At 46.6% G+C, this 22,038-nt stretch overlaps 1 protein-coding gene and 1 long non-coding RNA gene across 6 annotated transcripts in view; one reads left to right on the forward strand and one right to left on the reverse strand.

Annotated features, from left to right (window-relative positions):
* LOC102018009 (anthrax toxin receptor-like) overlaps positions 1–22,038 on the forward strand; it is a 31,778-nt gene that overhangs the window by 649 nt on the left and 9,091 nt on the right. For 2 of the 5 annotated variants that reach the window (XM_005407925.2, XM_013506336.1), the window contains exons 1-10: positions 440–917; positions 8,464–8,532; positions 9,726–9,797; positions 13,730–13,811; positions 13,911–13,944; positions 14,851–14,930; positions 15,011–15,079; positions 15,376–15,456; positions 15,546–15,603; positions 17,241–17,339. In XM_005407925.2, the coding sequence (XP_005407982.1) occupies positions 658–917; positions 8,464–8,532; positions 9,726–9,797; positions 13,730–13,811; positions 13,911–13,944; positions 14,851–14,930; positions 15,011–15,079; positions 15,376–15,456; positions 15,546–15,603; positions 17,241–17,339 (904 nt within the window). In that variant the 5' untranslated portion in view covers positions 440–657. Of the gene's footprint in view, positions 1–276; positions 371–439; positions 918–8,463; positions 8,533–9,725; positions 9,798–13,729; positions 13,812–13,910; positions 13,945–14,850; positions 14,931–15,010; positions 15,080–15,375; positions 15,457–15,545; positions 15,604–17,240; positions 17,340–22,038 lie in introns of those variants that run through there. The other 3 variants (XM_005407926.2, XM_005407927.2, XM_005407924.2) reach the window with 3 other exon arrangements.
* Positions 8,164–15,075, reverse strand: LOC102017803. Its single transcript, XR_264413.2, has 3 exons — positions 14,994–15,075; positions 11,921–12,098; positions 8,164–8,335 (listed from the first exon to the last, which is right to left on the reverse strand). It is a non-coding gene; the product is annotated as an uncharacterized LOC102017803 (long non-coding RNA).

Raw genomic sequence — 22,038 nt, forward strand, 5'->3', positions numbered from 1 at the left:
GGAGACTGGAGCACAATAAAATGGTCTTTGCTTCAGATCACCAAGGTTGGGAAGCCTGAAATGAAGCAGAGATAAGGGTGTCATGGGGGACCTCATCACAAGGCATAGTCTTCACCTTGTCTAGTTCCTCAATTGCCTGGCTAGTATCAGAATGGACACAGTGCCTCCCATGTCCAACTCTGCCTTCAAGTTCCTGAACCCCCCACCCATGGTGACATCCTGATCTCAGCCAGCACTACTGTGCTGTCTGAGTTAGTGGCATCCCTGGTTCCTTAGGTGGCCCCTTGAGAACCACCTGTGAGGGCTGGGAAGAGGGACAAGGAGGCCTCACCCTCCCAGACCCTATGACCCCACCTGATGCTGTCAACAGGTAGGTCCCTGGGCAGAGCTGCAGGTCACAAAGTCACCATGTCAACCTTCTTGTCCATCATAACTCCAGAGTGTTTTGCCTAGAGGTGGGGGAAGGGCTGTGTTGTTAGGTAGTGGCAGGACACCCAGAGCAACTGTGTCCCCAGGTCCTGTGCTATGTGCAGGGACTCGCTGGGGGACCGCAGTGGACACTGGTGAGAGGTTTCAGACAGAGGCTGCTGAATAGCAGGACTCTGGGTTCTGGAACAGGGTTAGTAGTGCAAGAGGGCACATGGGACAGCCAGGAGAATGCAGGAGTGCTGTCCCCGTGTACCAGACTCTTCACTCTTCCTGCTGCTCCTGCTGCTGCTTCTTGCACCACTCTTTAGATCTTTGAGCGTCTTCTACCCCAAAATAAGCTGGAGACACTTTCACCCCTCTTCCCTGAATTCTGCCAATAATTCCCAGTACTCCCACCACCGTGAGGGCAGGCAGATCTGGAATGAAGAAGATGAGGATGTGCTGCAGTACTGCGATGGTGCCTTTGATGTCTACTATGTCTTTGATGGGTGAGTAGCTTTCTTGCCTTGGCTCTGTGTGGCTTCAAGTGTGAGCTTCTGCCAGAAGGGAAACAGGCCAGCATGCTGTGAGATACAAGAATTCAGTCTCTATGTCTCCTGAATCCTAAAGGGGGAATATTCAGCAAGTTCCCACTTCCTAACAGAGTAGGTATAGCCAGAAGTATGATGATGGTCTATCCACAGAGGAGCAAAGAACCCTGATGATTCCTTTATATCCCGAGAGCTGCCACTGAACACACAAGACTTTGGGAGACATCTGGATTCTAATCCACAGACACCCTATATTGGATCTTGAATGTTCTCAGAGGCCTGTGTGTTAAAGCCTGGTTCCCTGTGTGATAATGTTGAGATGTATTGATGTGGTGACACCTTAACATGCTCAAGATGGTGCTGTAATTCATATGTCTCACTGCTGGGCAGCTTGTACCACCTGTGGTACATGTGTGATTGTCCCATCAGGTGACTTGTACCATCCAATGGGACTATCCCATGTCACTTTATGGGACAGTCATACATGTGCCACCATGGTACAAGTCAGTGGGAATGTGTTAAGTGTAGCAGCCTAATGGGGTCTTTATGAAACTGTTAGTGTGCCCTCAAAGGGAATGGAGTACCCCAACCCCTTCTCTTGTGCCCTGTTTGCTTCCTGGCCCTCAGATGAGGGGATTCTGCCACACACTGTTGCCAAAGTGTGTAACCTTGCCACAGGCTGAAAGGCACTAGGACCAATGGGCCATGGACTAGAACCTCCTACACTGTGAGCCAAGAGAAACCTTTACTCTATAAGTCAGTTATCTTTTATTTTCTTATAGTGACTGAAAGATGAATAACATGCATAATTTGAAAATATCCTTCCTATATAGTGGGAATTCTGGTCATACTCTCAATAGTATCCTTTGATGCCCAAAAGTTGTTATGCTGATGAAGACCCAACTATATTTTGTTGTTGTTTGTTTGTTGATGCCTGTGCTTTGGTGTTATACACAAAAATGTCATTGCTAAATCCATTGTCATGAAGTTGTTCTCAAGTGTTTTTCACTGAATGTGTTACAGTTGTGTCCCTTCATTTTTTGGCCTTTCATGCATTTTGAATTACACTGTATAATGGTATAACAGAAAGGCCCAACTTCATTCTTTTGCGTGGTGATTCCCGTCTTTACAGCACTGTATGTTGAAAAAACTGTCTTTCTTTCATTGAATGAGTATGGCATACTTGCTTAAAATCAGTCAAATAAAAGGTATGTACGGGTTTATTTCTGGGCTCTCTGTCTTCTTCGTTGGTTTAAGTGTCATGTTTTCATCACTGTAAGACAGTGAAACAGTCTTACAGCAGAAATAATCAAGTTTTAAGGAAGAAAGTTTCCTGTGGCTTATGATTCCAAAAGTTTCAGTACATGGTGAGTTGGGCCTTTCCTTTTGAGTCTATGATGATACATCAGTACATCAGGGTGGGAACACTGGTAGAGCAAAGCTGTTCACCTGGTGGTGGCTGGAGAGGGAGAGGGAGAGGGAGAGGGAGAGGGAGAGACACAGAGAGAGACAGAAATAGAATGAATGAGACTGAGGCTGAGATTTCATCAATACCTTCAAGGGCTTCTCTCTGCAGCTCAACTTCCTCTAACTAGTCCCTACTTCTTGACTATTTCAACACCTCCCAGTAGCATCACAGGCTAGGGACAGAGCTTTAACACAAGGTACTTTAGGGGACATCACAGACTCAAACTATAGTAGTCCGTGTGTCTCTCCTCATTCCAGTTCCACATTGTTTTGATTGCTGTAGCTTTAGAATATATTTTGAAATCAGAAAATGTGAGTCTTCTAAGACCTATTTTAAGATATATTTCCTCTTTTTTGATGTATTTGTTTACAGGTGTAAATTTTGCTCTCAGCATGAATTTTGCCATATGCCATGTTTGTTTGGCTGTTTTCATTTTCACGTGTCTTAGATGTTTTCTAATGTTTCCTATGATTTTTTTTCAATGACCTGTAATTTGAGTGTTTAATTTTTACATAGATTAGTTAACTTCCCAGTTTTCTTTTTTTTTATTTTAGAAATTAAAGGAGGAAAATACTAACAGACAGACAACATTTTACAAAATAGCATAGGATCAGTACAGACATTACAGAGTTACAAACAGAGTGGTAGGGAATTAACAATGCTTATTGTATTACATATTGATATCTTCAATGTAGTTTCTCATGAAAACACATATAGACATACAAAGCTAATCAACCAATGCCTCACTGACAGTTTCTTTCAGCAAGGAAATACAGGACAGTAGAACACCCATGTTAACTATCCTGCATATACATATATACAAACTTTCTCCTTCTTTCCCTTCTCTTTTCCCATATCCCAGTTATCCTTTACCTATGAGTTCTTTCCTATCACTTCTCAATATCTATCATATCTCCTAGATTAAATTAACTCTTTCAGGCTTTACACTAGAGAAACAATGCGGTGCTTGCACATGTATGTTTGATTTATTTCGCTTATGAGTATGGTCTCTAGTTGTGACCATTTGCCTATAAAAGCCTCGAGTTTATCTTTCTTTACAGCTGAGTAATATTCCATTATATAAAAGTACCACAATTTTCTTATCCAATCCTCAGTGGATGGACATTTGGGTTGCTTCCACATTTTAGCAATTACAAATTGTGCTGCTATGAACATGGGTGCACATACATCACTGTGATATGATGTTTTTAGATCTTCTGGGAAAATACCAAGCAGGGGGATAGCTGGGTTGAATGGGACCTCTAGGCCTAGTTTTCTGAGGAATCTCCAAACTGATTTCCACAGTGGTTTCACCAGTCTGCATTCCCACCAGCAGTGGAGAAGGGTTCCTATTTCTCCACATCCTCGCCAGCATTTGTTATTGGTTGATTTCTTAATGCTAGCCATTCTTACTGGGGTAAGGTGGAATCTTAGTGTTGTTTTAATTTGCATTTCTCGAATGACTAATGATGTTGAACATTTTCTCATATATTTATTTGCCGTTTGTATCTCCTTGTCTGAGAAATGTGTGTTCATCTCCACTGCCCATTTTTGGATTGGGTCTTTGAATTTGGAGGGGCTGAAATGTTTTAATTCTTTATATGTTCTAGATAGAAGCCCTTTGTCTGAGGGACAATCAGCTAAAACTTTTTCCAAGTTTGTGGGTTTTCTTTTGACTCTGCTGGTGATTTCTTTAGATGTGCAGAAACTTTTCAGTAGGATGAGATCCCAGTTGTTGATTCTTTCAAGTGTTTCACGTGCAATTTGGTTTTTATTCATGAACTCTCTGCCTACCCCTATGTCTTTGAGGTTTTTACCTACTTTCTCTTCCAATAGATTTAGTGTTTCTGGTTTAATATTGAGATCTGTGAACCATTTTGACTTGAGTTTGGTGCATGGTGATAGGCTTGGGTCTATTTTCAGTCTTTGGCAGGTATTAAGCCAATTTTTCCAGCACCATTTATTAAAGAGGCTATCATTCTTCCAGTGAGTTTGATTGGCCCCTTTTATAGGTACATTTTAGATACATATAATGATAACATTCATCATAGGGAGGTTGTGTCTGTACATGATATATCTTGCTTCTTTTTTCTCACGTTCCCCTCCCTTCCCTTCAACCCCTCCTTCTCTCTTTATTTACAAAAGCCTTGTTTACATTTTTTCCTTCTATTTTTTCTTATCCTTGCTTTCCTTTCTCCCTCCCCACAAATTAGTTTACACTCCCACCAAGGATGTATAAAGGTTCCCTTTTCCCCACAGCCTCACCAATGTTTGTTATTTGATTTCTCGATGGTCATTTTTTCTAGAGTAAGATGGAATCTCAGTGTGGTTTTAATTTGCATTTCTGTAATGGCCAGCAATGTTGGACACCCCCAGTCTATGTTTTGGAATTTGATAGTTTAGCCAGTTTACTTTTAAAGTCATTACTGATAGGAAACCACTTAACTTTTGACATTTTATACTTTTCTCCTGTATATTTTCTAGGTTTTTGCTCCTTCTTTTTCCATTTATGTCTTCAATTTTATTTGGTTTATTTTTCTGTAATGACATTTTGATACTTCTCATTTTCCTGTTTATAGATTGATTTATATACATTTATTTTATGATTAAAAGATGATTATAGGTAACATCCCAAAACTATAACAATCTAACTTGAATTGCTACCAACTTGCCTTCAATTACATACAACAAACTACTTTGGAACAGGTTTCTGTTCCCCTTTCTGTTGTCAGTGCCATGAATTATATATATATATCATTGTGTCCCAAAATGTAGGCATATTTTCATTTTGTATATTGATTTATTAAATGCTTTAGAAAAATAACAAAGCATACAAACTAAGATTGTAATACTGTTTTTACACTTGCTCATGTATTTATTTTTAGCAGCAATCGTTCTATATTCATGTGGCTTCATGTTACTGTCTAGTGCCTTCCTTTATAACTTGAGCAATGGGACTGATCTTAATATTTCCTGTAGGAAAGGTCAAATGGTAGTGAGTATCTTAGGCTTTGTTTATCTGAAAATGTCTTGATTTCTCTCATATTATGGAAAGACAGTTTGGTAGTATATTGCTTCTTAGTTAATGGATTTTTTTTCCTCTAAACTTCTTACATGAAATCATCTACATTTGTTCCTGCTTATTTGTGGGATAATATCTGTTCCTGAATTCTTATGGATAGTAAAGTGTGCAGATGCTTAAAACTTTATATTATTATTATTATTATTTTTTGTTTGTTTGTTTTGTTTTTGTTTTTGGTTTTTCTCCGGTACCGGGAACCGAACTCACGACCTTGCGCTTGCCAGGCAGGTGCTTTTGCCGCTGAGCTAAATCCCCAGCCCTAACTTTATATTACTTTATATGTGTTGTTTGCATATAAATTATGCACATTCACCATTATACTTTAAATCTCTGCTGATACCTGTTAAATGTTGAACACAATTGTTTGACTCTCATCAATTTTGTTGATTGCTGGTCTCCATTGGTTTCTTGTCTCTGGAATTCTTTGGATCCAACTGGCAGAAGTATTTACCTCTTTTTAACACAACGGGTCACAGATAGATTTACAGGACTTTTGAAGCTTATACTATCCGGAAGAGAAATCATGGCTATATTTACAGGATCATGAAAGCAAGGCTATATTTGAACAGGATCTGTGCTACAGCCAGAGAGTGGGGTATCAGTACCCAAGAAGAAACCTTCCTCAGCCACCTTGAATAGTGTGAGCTGAGTGCTACTTATATAGCAGCAGCAGGCTTGTGGCTGGTGTAAGTTCAAGCCTGCTGATTGGTCCCAATTCAAGCCTGCATATTATTCCAAACTGGTCTAATTCAATCCTTCTGATTTAAGACCTACTGGCTGATACAAATTCAGTTTTAGGCCTTAATTCAAATTCATGGCAGACATCTTCCCAGAGTATGAGCAGGACATCCAGGACAACTGTAGCTGTCATGGCTGCATTTCTCTGGTACATTGGGAGAAGGCTGCTTCACCTCTCTGTGAAAAAGCCAGGGCCAAAATTAAGGAGCTTCAAAGGGGCTGTGCTAAACACAGCTCACTGGGGTTTGTGGATATTGGAAATGTTAAAAATGGGCACAGAGCTCTCTTATTTTTGCCATGTTAGGGCCAGTTTCCTAGCTACTTTTCCAGAAAGGTGCCAGTGTCTGGGGTAGCATCCCCTGTGAAGGTTGATAGCATGACTGTGAAGTAACCCAGGAGGACACTGAGGGAAGCTGTCCCAGTCCATTGCTAGGGGATGGAGGGGAGCAAAGGAAAGCAAAGGAGAGGGAGGGGCATGACCACTTTCGGTCAGGCTGTGTGCCCCTCCTGCCATCACAGGAAAAAAGGGCGGCCTATACTTTTCTGTTTCAATGCAATGTTAATACTGTGTAAATAGCTGTTTACTGTACTATGTAGGAAATGATGACAGAAAAGGATCTATATGTGTACAGGGTACATGCAATTTTTTAATTTTTTGTTTCTGTTTTTATTTATTCTTTTGTGTTTTTTTTGAGACAGACAGGAACTTACTATGCATCCCGGCTGACCTTGAACTTACTTTGTAGCTGAGGCTGGCCTTGAACCCACAGCGATCCTCCTGCCTTGGCTTGCCAAGTGCCTGGCTAGCACATGCAATTTAAAAAACATCTTCAGTCTATCTTTGGTTGAATAGGCAGAGGCAGTCACCATGGATACAGAGAACCAACTGGTTCATTCGTGGCCGATGAGATTTCTTATAGCTGATGAGTCTCTTCCTTCTTGCTCTGAAGATGCTCCTTGTCTTTGCCTGCTAGCCATTTAATTATAATGTATCTTGGTGTGGGTTTCTTTGTAGTATCATCATTATTGATTACTGAGGTTAGATCCATAGCCTAGTGTCATTAACGAAATTTGGGACACATTTGGGTACTATTCTTTCAAAGGATGTTTCTACTCCTTTTTCTCTGTTATCTGCTTTTGGGATTCTTACATTTTCTCTATTGGTCTGCTTGGTAGTGTTCTGCAGGTCCAATCTACTTTGATCACTTCTTTCTTTTTCATATTTCTCTGAAACTCAGAATTTTAATGGTACTGTATTCAAGTTCACTTATTATTCCTGCCACTTGCTCACAGTCACAGCTGAACACCTCCAAACAGTAAATGCATAATTACACTGCAAAACTGTGTTATTCCCACCAGATGGAAGCCTCCTGTTCCTCACTCTCCATCCCAGGACAGAGTGGAAGAAGATGGAGCAGGATGTAGGAGTTGGGAGGGGAAGAACCTGAAGCTGTATCTATTGGTCCACGGTGCTAGCACCAGGACAGCAGTGGCTGGCCTGTTCTCCTGTCCTGGCAGTGCCTGCTGGAAAAGTCCTGGGCTTGCAGAGGCTGGGCCCGCAGGCAGATGACAAAGCCGAGGTGTCACACAGTCTGCAGTGCTGTTGCCAAGACCCAGGTTCCCATAGAAATTTCTCCCTCTGCCTCCATGGTGCTAGGAAATGTGAGGAGTGATCAGAATCCATGAGTGCCATGAGGAAGGGTGCAGGGCAGACACTCTAGGGGAAGGTCAGACATTTGGACCCCAGGAGTCCAGCAGGGTGACCACAGGCCAAGCCTGGTCACCTTTGGACCTGGTGGTGGCACTAAAGGCTTCTGACAGTTGTGGTGTCAAGGTCCCTACCCACCCACAGGGAGCTAGGAAAGATAAAAGGCAAGCTGGGCCCAAGAAAAATCAGAAGTCACAGGTACCTTTCCAAAAGCATTCTCTTCCTCCATTTTCTGTCCACTCAGTCTCCATCTAAGGTGACCAGTGTGACCAGCCACACTGATCAGCCACTATGTGTCCCTTGTGCAGGGAGGTTCCTCAATCCCTGCAGATGATCTGGTTGGTCATTTTCTGCTTGTGAGTCCCTGACGACAGCCATCTCTGCAGTGATAGACAGAATTGGGTTGGGAGTAGCTTGTTAAGTACCTTTAGGGAGGTGGACAAGGCAGAGGCTGTGCACTTCTAATGGAAACACCTTATACCCTGAGTCCTGCCACTTTTCTTTTCAGATCAAAAGCCATGTCAGACTGGAAGGAACTATGCATATCTTGGGGAGATCTGGTGGAGAAATACGTAAAGTACGCAACCCTATGCTGCAGCCTCCCTACATGTCCATTAGATTTGGTGGAGTCCCTTGAGTGGAGGCACAGAGCCCAGAGTGACTGGGCAGGACATGGGACAGAGTGCACTGGCCCCTGGGTCTCAACAGTGTGGCTGCCTTGCCTGAGCACCTGCAGGGAGGCTGAGCACCTGCAGGGGTACAACCTGTGCTCCAGAACTACCAGGTTGGGAAGGAAGTCAGAATAGGCAGACGAGTGACTATGTACTGATGCCTGGACATGGGGTGCTCAAGGCCAAAGGAAAGGGACAGAGAACATGCCAGGAAGATTAGAGAGGAAAGCAAGGGTTCCTAGAGGGAAGTCATTCTGGGCAGCTTCCCAGAAGGTGCGGGAAGTGAACTTGACCTTGAAGGATGGAGAAAAGTCAAGGTCACTCAGTCCTCAGGGTGACCCCTAGTGGGTGGGCTGGGTAGACTGAGGAGTGAGGGTAATTCAGGAGGGCTGGAGACAAATCCTCCTAAGCTGCTTGGGGCCAGTGCCACAAGGATTTCCTGTGCCAGGCTGAGGAGGGGTTGAGCTTCCTCCTGTGAGCCACAGGGAGCCTTGGTGGGGTCCTGGGCAGGGGCATGATGTGGTCAAGGTTATACTCCAGGGAAAAGAAAACCTGGCAACTGTGGGTGACCAGAGGTTGGAACGAGAGCAGGAGCAGGGGGCATCTCAGCTAGAGAAGCTGCAGCCACCTTGCTCGGGGTGAGAGGTCCTGAGCTGAGGGCAGTGGTCAGGGACAGGAAGGAGAGGTGCTGTGAATAGTGCCCAGAAGGAGAGGGATTTCCTGAGCTGGAAGGAGGGAAGAGGAAATGGGGATAAAGGGGAAAGGGTGAGAACAGAAAGGTGACCACAGAAGATAGGCCTGTTGGAGGGAGGCCCTTGTGGAACAGAGCAGAGAGTGTCTCCTGTGATCAGTGTGTGTGTATATGTGTGTGTGTGTGTGTGTATTTGGATATATGCATTTGAGTCTATGTCGGGGTGCTGGAGCAGAGGCACCCCAACTCTCAGAGGCTGCCCTGACTCTCCCTGCACCTCCATAGGCTATAGCACCCCTCACTGAGGTCTGACTCCACTTCTGAACTGCTGTGGGCACGGGGGGGGGGCACAGGGACCTTGTGTCCTGGGTTGAGGGTGTTGCTTCTCATGGCTGTGCTTCCTCCCAGCCCCAAACTGCGCATGTCCTTCATTGTCTTCTCCACAAGATCCTCAGTCAAAATGCCGCTTACCGGAGACAGGTAGGTGTGGCTGTGACCCCAGGAGGGCTGGGGACCAGGCCAGAGGGAGCTGCAGGGATTTGAGGGCTCCATGGCCAGCTCTGTGGGGAGCCATCAGGGCATGGGGTGGGCTGGTCAGGACCCCTGGGAACCCACACTGACCTCCAGCCTGATGCCTGGCCCCCGCACCCCTACTGCACTGGAATCTACAGACCCTGCCATCCGGAAGTCCCCGTCTCTGCCCAGCCTCTGCCAGTTCTTCCCTGGGCTGGCTGTGAGGACCTGTGGGGTCCAGGCACCCTGGCCTGTGTGAGGCCTGCTGTGCAGTTCGCTCTCTGCCCAGGACCAGGGGCAGGGAGAGCAAGGGCTAGGGGCAGGGAAGGGCTAGTAGTTTTGTGTAGGGTGGTGGAGTCCCCTGGTGGCTATGAGCAAGGTAACCCCCAGTTTGATACTGAGATTCTGACCCTGGGCTGGTCTGGGTACAACAAGGAGGTCTGAGAAGCAAGCTCTCAGCAGGAGGTGGCTCAGTGTGCCCAGAGACCCAAAGGAGAGCTAGGGAGCCCTGACCATCTGGGGTGAAGCGTAGCTTTGGATGCATTGCCTGAGGAGGAGGAACACAGCGAGGTGGAGGACTTTAGGACTAGGTGGGTCCCTAGAATTGTGTGGAAGCTGCTATGGAGGCCTGGAGGGAAGCCAGGGGCAGAGTGAAGCAGGACAAACCTGATCCCAGGGTGGGAGGGTGGGGGCTCCAGGGCCATGCACAGGTCAGCCCGGAGCACAGCTGGCAGGAGGAGCAGAGAGGGGCTGGCTCTGTGGGCACAGGGGAGGCCTGGGCTGGTGTGTGCTGTGCTGGGGACTGGGACACCAGCATGGGCTTGAGGGATGGAGCAGTGTCGAGTGATTGGCTAGGCTGGGCACAGGGCAGGGCTGGGCTGGGCAGGATGGTCTGGGCCTCCCTGGGAAGGGCTAGCCATGGCTTCTCCTCCTAGGCGGCGATAGGCAGGGACATGTCTAGGGCCCTCAGAGCGGGGCCCACAGCAGGGTCTGTACCCCAAGAGGAAGGTGCCCTGAGGGTCCTCACTCTGGGTGTCCTTGCTGTGCAAGCTCAGCCTGTCACAGTAGATCAGCCTGAGCCTAGCCCTGCTTCCTGTCCCAGCGCTGCCACCAGAGCCAGAGCCAGGGCTGCCTGCCCCAATTGGCTCTGTCTCTCTAACAGCCCCTGACAGTGGCATCCCCACCTCGGGCCTTCAGTGTCAGGAGCACTGAGGTCCTTGGCCTGCACTGCTCAGGAAGCAGCCTGGTTCCTTCCCTTGGTGGCTAAAGGAGGGCCAGCTCAGGGTCTGTGCAGTGGGGACAGCATAGGGCAGCCTGAGCTGGTGACCTGTGGGACCCAGCCTTCTTTGCTGGAGGATAGAGCCTCAGCCAGGGCGTCCTCAGCTTCTGGTCAACATCGGGGCATGCAGTTTCCCTTGGAGCCCTGGACTCAAGCTGCATGTCCCTGAGTCCCATCCTCACCAGGAAGTCCCCACAGGGCTGTAGGGGGCGCTGAGTGTGGGGTGCTAGAGACAGGATGAGCTCAGAGAACACCAGGCATTCCTGTGGGACCTGCTATCAGCCACCGCACCTTCCAGAGGGCCTGTCAGGTTGGGTACAGAGAAGGCTACAAGCTTCCTATCAGAGAACCTTGCACAGTAGTGGCACTGGATCACTTGCCTGGCATTCTTCCCTGCCTGCCTGGTACATATCATGTATCACCTGTGTCTTGGTTACTTTTCTCTCATTGCTGGGACAAAATACCTGACGCCCAAAATGAAGGAAGGAAAGGTTTATTTCTCTTACAGTTTGTGGAGGTTTCAGTCCAGACTTGGCAGATTACAAGGCAGAGTGGCACATGGCAGAGAGCTACAGCTCAGGGTGGCAGAACACAGCAAAAGCAACAACCACACACCAGGGCGGAATTGGGGAGAAATTGGCCTCAAGCACTCTTTTCCTTTCCCTTACATGTGCAAACTGTCCACCCCAGGGCAGATGCAGCTCTCACACCCATATTTAAACTCTGAAAGCCTGCCCCATGGCCACATGAGGCTTTGGAGGGACACACAGACATAAACCATAACAACCTGCTTGTGATACATAACAGTTACCTTTGTTTGAAGAATTTGAACGTTCATCATAGCTTAGTACTTGACTGCTGTGCATCATAATACAGACCTCTGTAGTAAGTGCGTTTCTGCCTGTGAGATGCTCCTGACTTGAATGTGATTTAGCGTGAAGGCATCTACTCCACCTGTTTGAAGTGCTGGGTTATTTCCTATGATTGCTCTGTAAGGAGAGAACTGACAGCAATAACAGTGTCCAGAGAACGAATTCTGTATCAACACTTAATTTAAACTTGTTTGAAAGATTTTCAACTCTTTGAATACTCTGAGAAGGTAAAGGCATAGTAGTGATAAAGAGTAGGCTAGGAACCAGGAGAACAGGGAAAAGAAATAAAATGAAATAAGGTAACACAAAATGAAAACAAAAAAGAGGAAAGATGGGTTTTGATGGCATTATTTTGTGCCTGAATAGGAGAGTAAGAGAAAAGAGTTTTGAGAAATTATATAAGGGGGTGGAGAGAAGGAAGAGAAGAGAAATAGATGTAAGTGAAAAATCTGAAAGGCTCTATCACATGTCTTCACCTGCAAAACCCAATGTTGGAAGACTCAAGAAACGATTGTTGGTAAGGGAGACTCCAATAGGTGAGTGTAGATCTCTGTGAATTAAACAGGAACCCACAACCGTGCACAGTTGCATGCATGCTTAGCTCCACACCCACACTTTGGAAAGGAAGGAGTTTGAGGGTACAAACAGGTGGCTAAGTCTGTCTCATATGCTGACACAGGCAAGTTTGGAGGGAGAGTCAAGCTCTGCCCAAGCCCAGACCTGCTGTCTCTAGCCCACTGTACTTTGGAACCTCTAATTTCTCCTTGGTGGGGCATTTACTCTGCTCCCTTTGCTAATTCCAGCCCAGGATCTCTGCCACCCAGGAGCTTGCAGGTGGCTCCATCATGTCCTCCTCATACTGTCCCAGAGCTCCTAGCTCCCTTTTCTCTGTTTGCTTAGCCCTCTGTTTCCTGTGGGACCAGAAAGAAGGCCTCCTCAGTTAGTACAGGCTGGTTCTCCACTCTAGTCCCTCAGGTCCTAATTGTCGAAGACCTCTGAATTTATTGTTCGGTATCTGCCAGTGCCCAGATCCAATCCAGAGAGCAGGAATCAAGTAGCTCTGACTGCAGTGTGGGCAATGGTGTCTGGCCTGACTGCCAAGCAATATTCATCCCTCTGTTTCTTATCTTTTTGCGTTGAGCAGGTTAGCTAGATCTCTGGGCCTGGGTTGCCTCCCCACTCATGGTCTAGGAATCTCTTTGCTGTCATTATCACAGATTCCAGGCTGTGTCCTGGCAACCATGGAGATCCCTGGGGCTGGGAGACGGTGGAGTCTGAGATGATTATCCAGGGCCAGCCACATTCCTGCCTTATTTTTCCTGGAAAGTTTTGTGCATTGTATGGGGTGACTGATTCTCTGGACGTGGGCTGGGATACTCACTGGTGATCGGGATCTGTTTGCTATCATTATCACAGATTCTCAGCTGTGTCCCAGCAGGGAACATGTATAGCTCCACCATGCTGTGAACAATAACATCTCTAGACCTGCACTGGGTATCCACACAAGCTTAAACTTGGCTTAAACTTGCATTTTACTCTGGCTCTCCTATTTTTTGTACTTCACCTGGCTGCTATCCATTCAAGGTGTATTCTGGTGTTTGGCAATTCTACAGCATTATGTAGCTCCATGTTCACTGATGTTAGAGGGTATCTCAGACCCCTCTGGGAGTGCTGCTTCCTCTGTGCTGTCAAAATCAGATATTTTTTAAACCCTTCTCCACCTTCAACTGTTTTTCAATTTTCTTCAGAATAACAATCACTTATCAACTTGGCCAACTTCCATATTCTACAGCTTCAGGAGAAACATACTTGCACGAAGGACTTAAGCAGGTTTGGATGCTTAACAGCCTCAACTTGATGGGGGCACACAGCTGAGAGTTTCACTGCATCATCTCACTCCTCTCCCCATGTGTCTTTTTTTCTCTGCAGGCAAATGCTCAGATCACAAGAGCCAACTCTGGAGGTGAGCACCTGCCTTCCTCCTCAGCTGGCTCCTGCAGCTGCCCTCCAGGGAGCCCTGTGTGCAGACCCATGGCTCCCCAGCCCGGCTCTGGGAGCCCATTGCCCCCCTGTACCTTTCTGCCCTGTGCGGTGGGCACAGTGCCTGCCAGCACGGTTCTCACAGGACAGGAGGCCCAGGGGGTCCACGGAGAAGACTTGATCACTCTGAGCTCATGGACCCGCATAGGGCTCTGTGCACAGAAGGAGAAAGTCCAGGACCTGAGCAGCCTGAGGACCAGTGTGAGGAGCCCATACTGTCCCCAGAGCCAGACCTTCTTCCCTTTCTCGTTCCCATCTTCTGTCACCCACTTGCTCCTGACCCTTGATCTCCCACCACAGAAATGGCTGTGTGGCCCTGGACAGATGTCCCTCTGCACTGTGGGCTGACAGGTCTGGGCAGGAGTGGTGGGGGTGGGTGGAGACAGTGCTGGGAGGAATGTGGTTCCCTGTCCAACAACTGGGCCACTGTCACAAGAGGGAGCCCGCACACTGTGCCTGCAGCATGCACTAGTGTCACTTCCTCCTTCCTCTGCAGGTGGGCTGGGATTCATGGGTGTGTGGCTGGGCTGCCCTTGGCAGAAGGTGTACATTCTGGGGGTCAGTGAGGGCTTAGGTCATCCAGTAGGATGGGCCCTGAATCTCAGTCTTCTCATTTGTAAAATGGGCCAGGGTGAGGTCCCGTTATCATTCTGGGGTCTCTGGGTGGTGGGTGCTGGGGTCTGGGTGCCTGTCCCAGGAGCCTGAGATATGAGGAGCAACCGACTCATTTTCCCTGAGCAGTGCTGGCCCTGTCAGCCTGTGGTGGTCCTGGGTCCCTGACTGGTCATTCCTGGACCTTGCCCACCAGCCCCTTTTTCTTCTCTGGCAGGCACTAAGGTGTCTAGCATGATCATCACTTTGCTCAGTGGACCAATGGCCCCGGATGTATTTAATGAGGTTACGGCGGAGGTGAGTGAATTTGTCCTAATTGTCCTCTGCTCCATTATGTGCCTTTTGAGGGCTTAGACTCACCTAGGTCTTTTCCTTAGGTTGACAAGGCTCGGCGTATGGGAGCATACATATACAGCATTGGTGTTGACAGAGCTAATCCATTCCAGGTGACTAGAGTCCTCTCTGTAGCCTTGCTGAGGACAGGTCTCCAATATGGCTCCCCAGGACTCAAGAAGACATGAGCAAAAAAGAGGTGGATACAGAGAAGCAAGACCAAGAGGTTTCAGTACACAGTTCCCCACAGGACAGATGGCAGAGCTTTCCCCATCCTGAGCCTGGGCTGCAAGCAGAAGCTAGTACCCCTCCTTGAGTGCCTGGTTCTCCACTGTCCCTTGGCTCTGGTGCCCTGGTGCATCCTCTAGTCCCTACTCAATGTACTGTAACCTGCTCCTCTTTCTCGTAGGTGGCTTCATTTGCAGACAGCCCAGAACATGTGTTCAGGATAAGAGGGCCACTCAGTGAGCTGCGTGATAAAGTTGACTACGTGCGTGAGTGGGCGGGTATGAGCAGAGTAGTGGCGTCTCTCCAGGACCTGAGGCTCATGCTCTTCCTTTTTCTCCTTCTCCATTTCAGATTGCAACAAGGGCCTGTCTGGAACTCAGAGCTGTGAAGCCTTCCCCTCTGTGTACTGGTGAGAGTGGAGGGGCAACAGCTGTGGGGTGCAGGGAGTTGTGTGCGCAAGTACTGTGTGTTGTGTGTTGTCTGGGGGTGTGTGGTGTGTGTGATGTGTGATGTATAGACTTTTTACTGAGGCTTTTGAGCAGTGCTAGCACTGTTGAAACTTTGGAGAACAAGTATTTTTGGTTCTATACAGGATAATTATATCATGTTAGGCAGATTTATGATCTTGTCTTTGTGTTTATATGGAGATTCAGTATGGTTTGAGGAGGTATAATTAGGTGTCAGTGCTCAAATTGGAGCATTTCATATTGTTTTGTTCAGATAAGGGAGCTGAACATGAATGTCAAGGGCAACTCAGGGCTCACTCCAGAGTGGAAAGCTGATTGGGGATTTAAAATACCTATGGAATTTGTCCATCCCCAAGATGGAGGGGAAAGCAAGGCAGTCATGGCACTGGAGAAGGAAAGTAATGGCACACATTTCATCATCCAGCATGAGGTCAGGCAAAGCGTGAACCTCCATGACTGGCAAAAGTGTGCACTATGACACCCAGCACACACCTCACTTGAGTGGGGAAATGGCAATACCTGTCTCCAAGGGCTGGAAGTTACAAGGATACCCTCAGTCCAGCCCAGGTCCCTGCCGCGGTACACTGAGGACACTAATCTGTGGGCCACACGGAAGACTGGGGTGGAGGTAGGTTGTGGACCCTGCTCTGGGCTTTTTCCTGTTTCTGGTGTGAAGCAGCTCAGCTGCGCAGCCCTCCCGACCTCTGCACGTCCATGATGTGTCCCGACACACAGGCAGCCAGGCAAATCCCAGGTGAGGATGGCAGCTGTGACTGCTTCCTCCTCGCCTCAGAGCTGAGGTGACAGGTGCCTCCAGACACCAGCTCCACTGCTGACCTGCTACACTGCTGAGCATCCTGTGCGGATCTGCCTCACACAGAGTGACAGGGACTTGGGGGGAAGCCGAGGCAGGAGCCTTGGCCTCAGGCGACACAGAATAGGCCAGGTCCTCAGGTCAGCATCACAAGGGCTGAGGGAGAGGCTTCTGTAGATCAAGATCCTGGGCCAGCTGACCTGGGGCGAATCCTCCAGGCCTGAGCCAGGAGGCTGCTCTCAGGCCAAGAAGCTGAGACTTGGGGCCATAAGACCTGGAGGAATCCTGTGTAAGGTCAGGGGCCCTGTTCCAAGGACACAGTGGGAATCATGGGAATTCTGGGTGGGAAGGCTGTGGCTGAGCTGGTCTCTGGAAGCGGGGTGCATTCAATGAACTTGTTGGTCAGGGATGGTGGGAGGCAGGCTCTCATGTGTGCAAGACTGGCTCAGCTACACCCTCCAGGAACTTTGATGATGTCAGAAGTGAGTTTGTCCTGGGGGACCCACAGATTTTGTTCAGACACAGCTGCTGCCTCACAGGGCTCCTGGGAGTTGCCCTGGGGGCAAATATGTAGACACTGGCTCAGAGTGAAGGCAGCGCCCAGCTCCCTCCCTCACACCTTTGTTTTTTTTTTTTTTTTTTTTTTTTTGGTTTTTCTCCGGTACCGGGAACCGAACTCATGACCTTGCGCTTGCCAGGCAGGCGCTTTTGCCGCTGAGCTAAATCCCCAGCCCCCCCTCACACCTTTGAATGTTGTCTCTGCAGGAGCCAAGCAAGTGGTCTTGAAAGGCTATGGCTTCCATAATGCACAGAGGTTGGACCAGATCATTTGCAGATTCAAGCTTGGTGTCAAGAATGTCATTGGTAAGGAGCCCCTTCACTCTCTGGTGACAATATTTTTCACACCACTCCACCCTTGCCCTCACTCAGCCAAACTCTGTTCCTGTGGATTCTGCAGGGTTTGAGGTTTTGATTTGTCCATAATCAAAAATTATCGACAAGGAGAGGACAGGCCTGGCTGGTGGCCACCTTTCCCTTGGTCTGCAAATTAGGGAAGTGTTAAACCCCTAATTCTCCAGGAGCTTGGTGGAGTGGGCTTCTTCTCTCAGCAGGGCTGAGTGTGAGGCTGGGCTGTCCACACAGCAGCATCTGGCTCACCCCCTCCTCAGTGCCTGTCTCTGAGGATGAGAACCAGGACCACAATGGTGCTGATGGGATTGGGCAGCAGCCCCATGTGATGAGCCTGGTTGGGGGTACAGGGAACCATCCATGGAAAGTGTATTTACTGCATAGTACTTGAAATTTTAGCCAGAACAATTGAGCAAGTGAAACAAATAAAAAAGATACAAATATAAAAGGATGAAATCAAATTATCCCTCTTCTTAGATAATATGATCCTATACTTCGAGGCCCTAAGACTCCAGCAAAAGACTTTTCAATTTGAAAACAAATTCAGCAAAGTAGCATGCTAAAAAATCCACATTAAAAAATCAACAACTTTTCTATATGGCAATAATGAATTAATTGAGAAATCAGGAAAGCAATTCCATTCACAGTAGCTTCAAAAAAGAAATACCGAGTCATCCACCTAACCAAGGAAATAAAATATTTTTACAGTGAAAATTATGGAACAGTGAAGAGATTAAAGAAGACACTACAAGAAGGATTTACATTCAGGTGTCACCAGAGTTCATATGTCAAAGTGGATGTATTATCAAAAGTGATCTGTAGATTCAATGTAGTCTCCATCAAAACCCTAACACCATTTTTTTTTACAATATGGAAAGAATCTTGAAATTTATATGGACCCAAAATAGCCAAAACCAGTCTTGAACAAAACAGCATTCCTTAAAGTATCATAATATCACATTTGAAAATATACTACAAAGCCTTAGTAAGAACTAGTATGATACTGGCACAAAAATAGACATGTAGATGAGTGAAATAGAATAGAGAACACATAAACCCATGTGACTACAGACATCTGATTATCAACAAAATGCCTCAAAACATACTGTGGAGAAAAAAGACGGGCTCTTTAACAAATGGGGCTGAGGAAATTTGGTATCCACTTAGAGAAGATTAAAGCTTGATCCCCATGTTTCACCTGGTACAAAAATAAAAATGGACTCAAGACTTGGATCCAAGCACCCAAAGCTTTGAAACTGCTAGAAGAAAATCTGGGGGAAAGACTGGCAAAAACTGTACAAATGGGGCTCCAACAGCACAGGAAACAATAGCAAGATTCAACAAATGGGATTACATAAAAGTATAAAGCTTCTGGACAGCAAAGGATGCAATAAGTGTGATGAGACAGCCCAGAGTATGGAAAGACTCTTGGCCTGCTAATTTTGAGATAGAGGATTAATAGCTAGAATATATAAAAACTCAAACAATCTAACATGACACCACACACACACACACACACACACACACCCCAATCAACAAATGAACAAATGAATTGAATAGATGCTTCCCAAAAGAAAAACTATAAGTATTTAATAAGTATGTGAAAAAAATGTTCATGTTTAGCCATAAGGGAAATATAAATCAAAATTACACTGAGATGCTATCCTACCCCAGTCAGAATAGCTGTTGTCAGAATGGCTGTCATAAGAATAGAAAAAAACAATAAATACTGATGAGGATGTCGGGAAAAGGGACTCCTCTCCACTGGTGAGACTGTAGACTAATATAGCTACCACTGAAATCGGTATGGAGATTCCTTAATGAAGGAATCCTGTGTTGGTCTGTGGAAATAGGATGACCTTCCCTGGTGCAGTAATGCTCCTCAGGACCCACTCAGCACTTTTGCCTGCAGACTCATAACCAGCCTCAAATCACAGAAAGCTCTTCCAAGTGAGGTACACAACGTGAGCCATGTGGAAGTACAATACAGTCCCAAAAAACTTCTTGAATTTTCCAATTATTGCAAGCAGAGGTCTGAGGAACAGGCACAGGGATGGATTTATAAGAGTGTGGAGTGATGGTGAAAGAAACACAAACTTGGATCAGGCTGAAATTCTTGATCTATGCCCATGTAATAGAGATTCTAGATTCAATGTCACAGCTTGTGAAGTTCAGAAAGGTGCTAATAGTCTGGTTGGTTGGCTGAAATGTGCATCAAAAGATGGCCCAGTGTGAATGAGCTGGAGATGCCTGATAGTCCTTGGTTTATTGCTGAAGAGGGTATTCAAGGCCTCAGGGAAATGGGAATGCTCAAGCACTTCACATTGGAAAGGTGCACTAAATGTACCCTTCATTAATAGTTTTCAGAAGCAGGTCTTTGGGAGGAGCACAAGCATCCTTGAAGAGCTCTGTGTGGCTCTTCTCTGTGTGGCAGACCTTACAGTGGGGAATCAGACATTCAACTGGGAAACTTAAAGTCAAGGGGTATAATTGGATCCCAGAGTGGCAGGGGCTAAGTGAAACACTCAGCAGCCAAAGGAAGGGGGGCATACTTCCCATAATGGACAGCAGAAGCAAAGCAATTGTCAAAATGGTCTGACACATGTGGACCTATGGTGTTGGCTAACTCATCATGGTGTTCCCAGGATTGAAATAGCTAGGACACCTACTAAACTTTTATTGAATTTATCTAAGCAGAAAATTTAAGGGCAAATGAATGAAAATCCACCTTAAATCACAGCAATAGACAGTCACAGGCCTCAAGGAGTTCACAGCTGTTTATACACCCTAACCCCTTGAGTGAAGGGAAGGCCATGTCCCCTTGAGGAAGGAGCCTGGTGCACTGCCAACAGTTATACTGTCAACTTTCCCCCCATCCTTCCCCAAAATGATCTATAGCCTTTTACCTGGGTAACTATAAATTGGGGAAGGAAATGATCAGACATTTTGGGGATTACTAGACAATCGTTCTAAAGTAACACTGACTTCAGGAGGTCCAAAATATCATTGTGAGGCCAGCTAACTAATGGAGTTTTGGTCAAGATCTGATTCATAGTGGGTCCAGTAGGTCCCCACATCCATCCTGTTGTGGAATGCATAATTGGGACAGATATACTCAGTGTTTGACAGAATCCTCAAATTGGTTCTGAACCTGTGGTGTGAGGGTCATTATGGAGGGAAAGGCTAAATGGAAGCCACTGAAGTTGCCCCTATCTGGGAAATTAGTAAATCACAAGCACATTGCATACCTGGAGGGATTGCAGAGATTACTGTCATTGAAGACTTGAAAGGTTCAAGGGTAGTGGTCCCCAGCACAACCCCATTTAACTCTCCTATTCAGGCTGTGCAGAAGCAGATTTTTTTTTCTGGTACTGGGAATTGAACTCACGACCTCGTGCTTGCCCAGCAGGTGCTGTGCCACTGAGCTAAATCCCCAGCCCCTGTGAAGCAAATGGATCTTGTAGAATGATGGTAGACTAATGTATGCTTAATCAAATGGTGATTTCCATTGCTGCTGCTATATCAGAGGTGGTTTCTTCACTCAATCAGATTAAATATCTCCTGATATGCAGCTATTGATTTAGCAAATGCCTTTTCTCCATAATATCCATAAGGACCCCCAGAAGCAATTTTCTTTCAGTTGATAAGGCCAGCAGTACACATCAGGGGTACAACTCTCCAGCCCTGTGTCACAGGTTAGTTTTCAGAGATCATGATCATCTTTCTCTTTCACAAGGTTTCACACTGGCCCACTGCACTGGTCATAAACTGATTGAACATACTGAACGAGAAGGAATAACCACTCTGGACTTGTTGTAAAGCATTTGCATGTCAGAAGACAGAAAACAAATCCAAGTAAAATGTAAGAGGCTTCTTCCTTGGTGAGATTTCTAGGAGGCCAGTGGTACGAGGCATGCAAAGATACCCTTTCCAAAGTGAAGGATAAATTATTGCATCTGTCCCCTCCTACAATCAAGAAAGAGGCACAGTGCCTCATAAACCATTTATCAAGTGACTCAGAAAGCTGTAAGTTTTGAGTGGGGCCCAGAACAAGAGAAGGCTCAGGAACAGTAGAGGCTGTTTTTCAGGTTGCAGAGCCACCTGGGCCAAATGATCCAGCAGATCCAGTGGTACTTGAAGTATCAGTGGCAGGTAGGTCGCTCTTTGGAGTCTCTATCAGGCCCTGATAGGTGAATTGCAGCAGAGCTCTTTAGGGCTTTTGAGCAATGCTCCAAATCATCATCTACAGAAAACTAACTAAACTAATGCCTCTTTGAGAAACAGCACCTGGCCTGTTCTGGGCCTTAGTGGAAACATTAAACCATGGGACACCAGGATACCATGTAACCCAAGCTGCTCATCATAAACTAGGTGCTATCTGACTCACCCAGTAAGAAATTGAACATGCACAGCAACAGTTAATCATCAAATGGAGGTAGTGCATATGTGATCAGGCCCCAGCAGGCCCAAGTTACATAAGAAGTGGCCCAAATGCCCAGGGTTCCTACTCTTGCTACACTGCCTTCTGTTCCCCAGAGTGCATCTATGGCCTCATGGGATATAGCTTAAGATCAGTTGATGGAGGAAGAGAAGACTAGGCTGGTTTACAGATGGTTTTGCACATTATGGAGGTACTACCTGAAAGTGGACAGCT

This window comes from Chinchilla lanigera, unplaced genomic scaffold (genome assembly GCF_000276665.1).
Source record: "Chinchilla lanigera isolate Chin_1 unplaced genomic scaffold, ChiLan1.0 scaffold00109, whole genome shotgun sequence".
Lineage (NCBI taxonomy): Eukaryota > Metazoa > Chordata > Mammalia > Rodentia > Chinchillidae > Chinchilla > Chinchilla lanigera.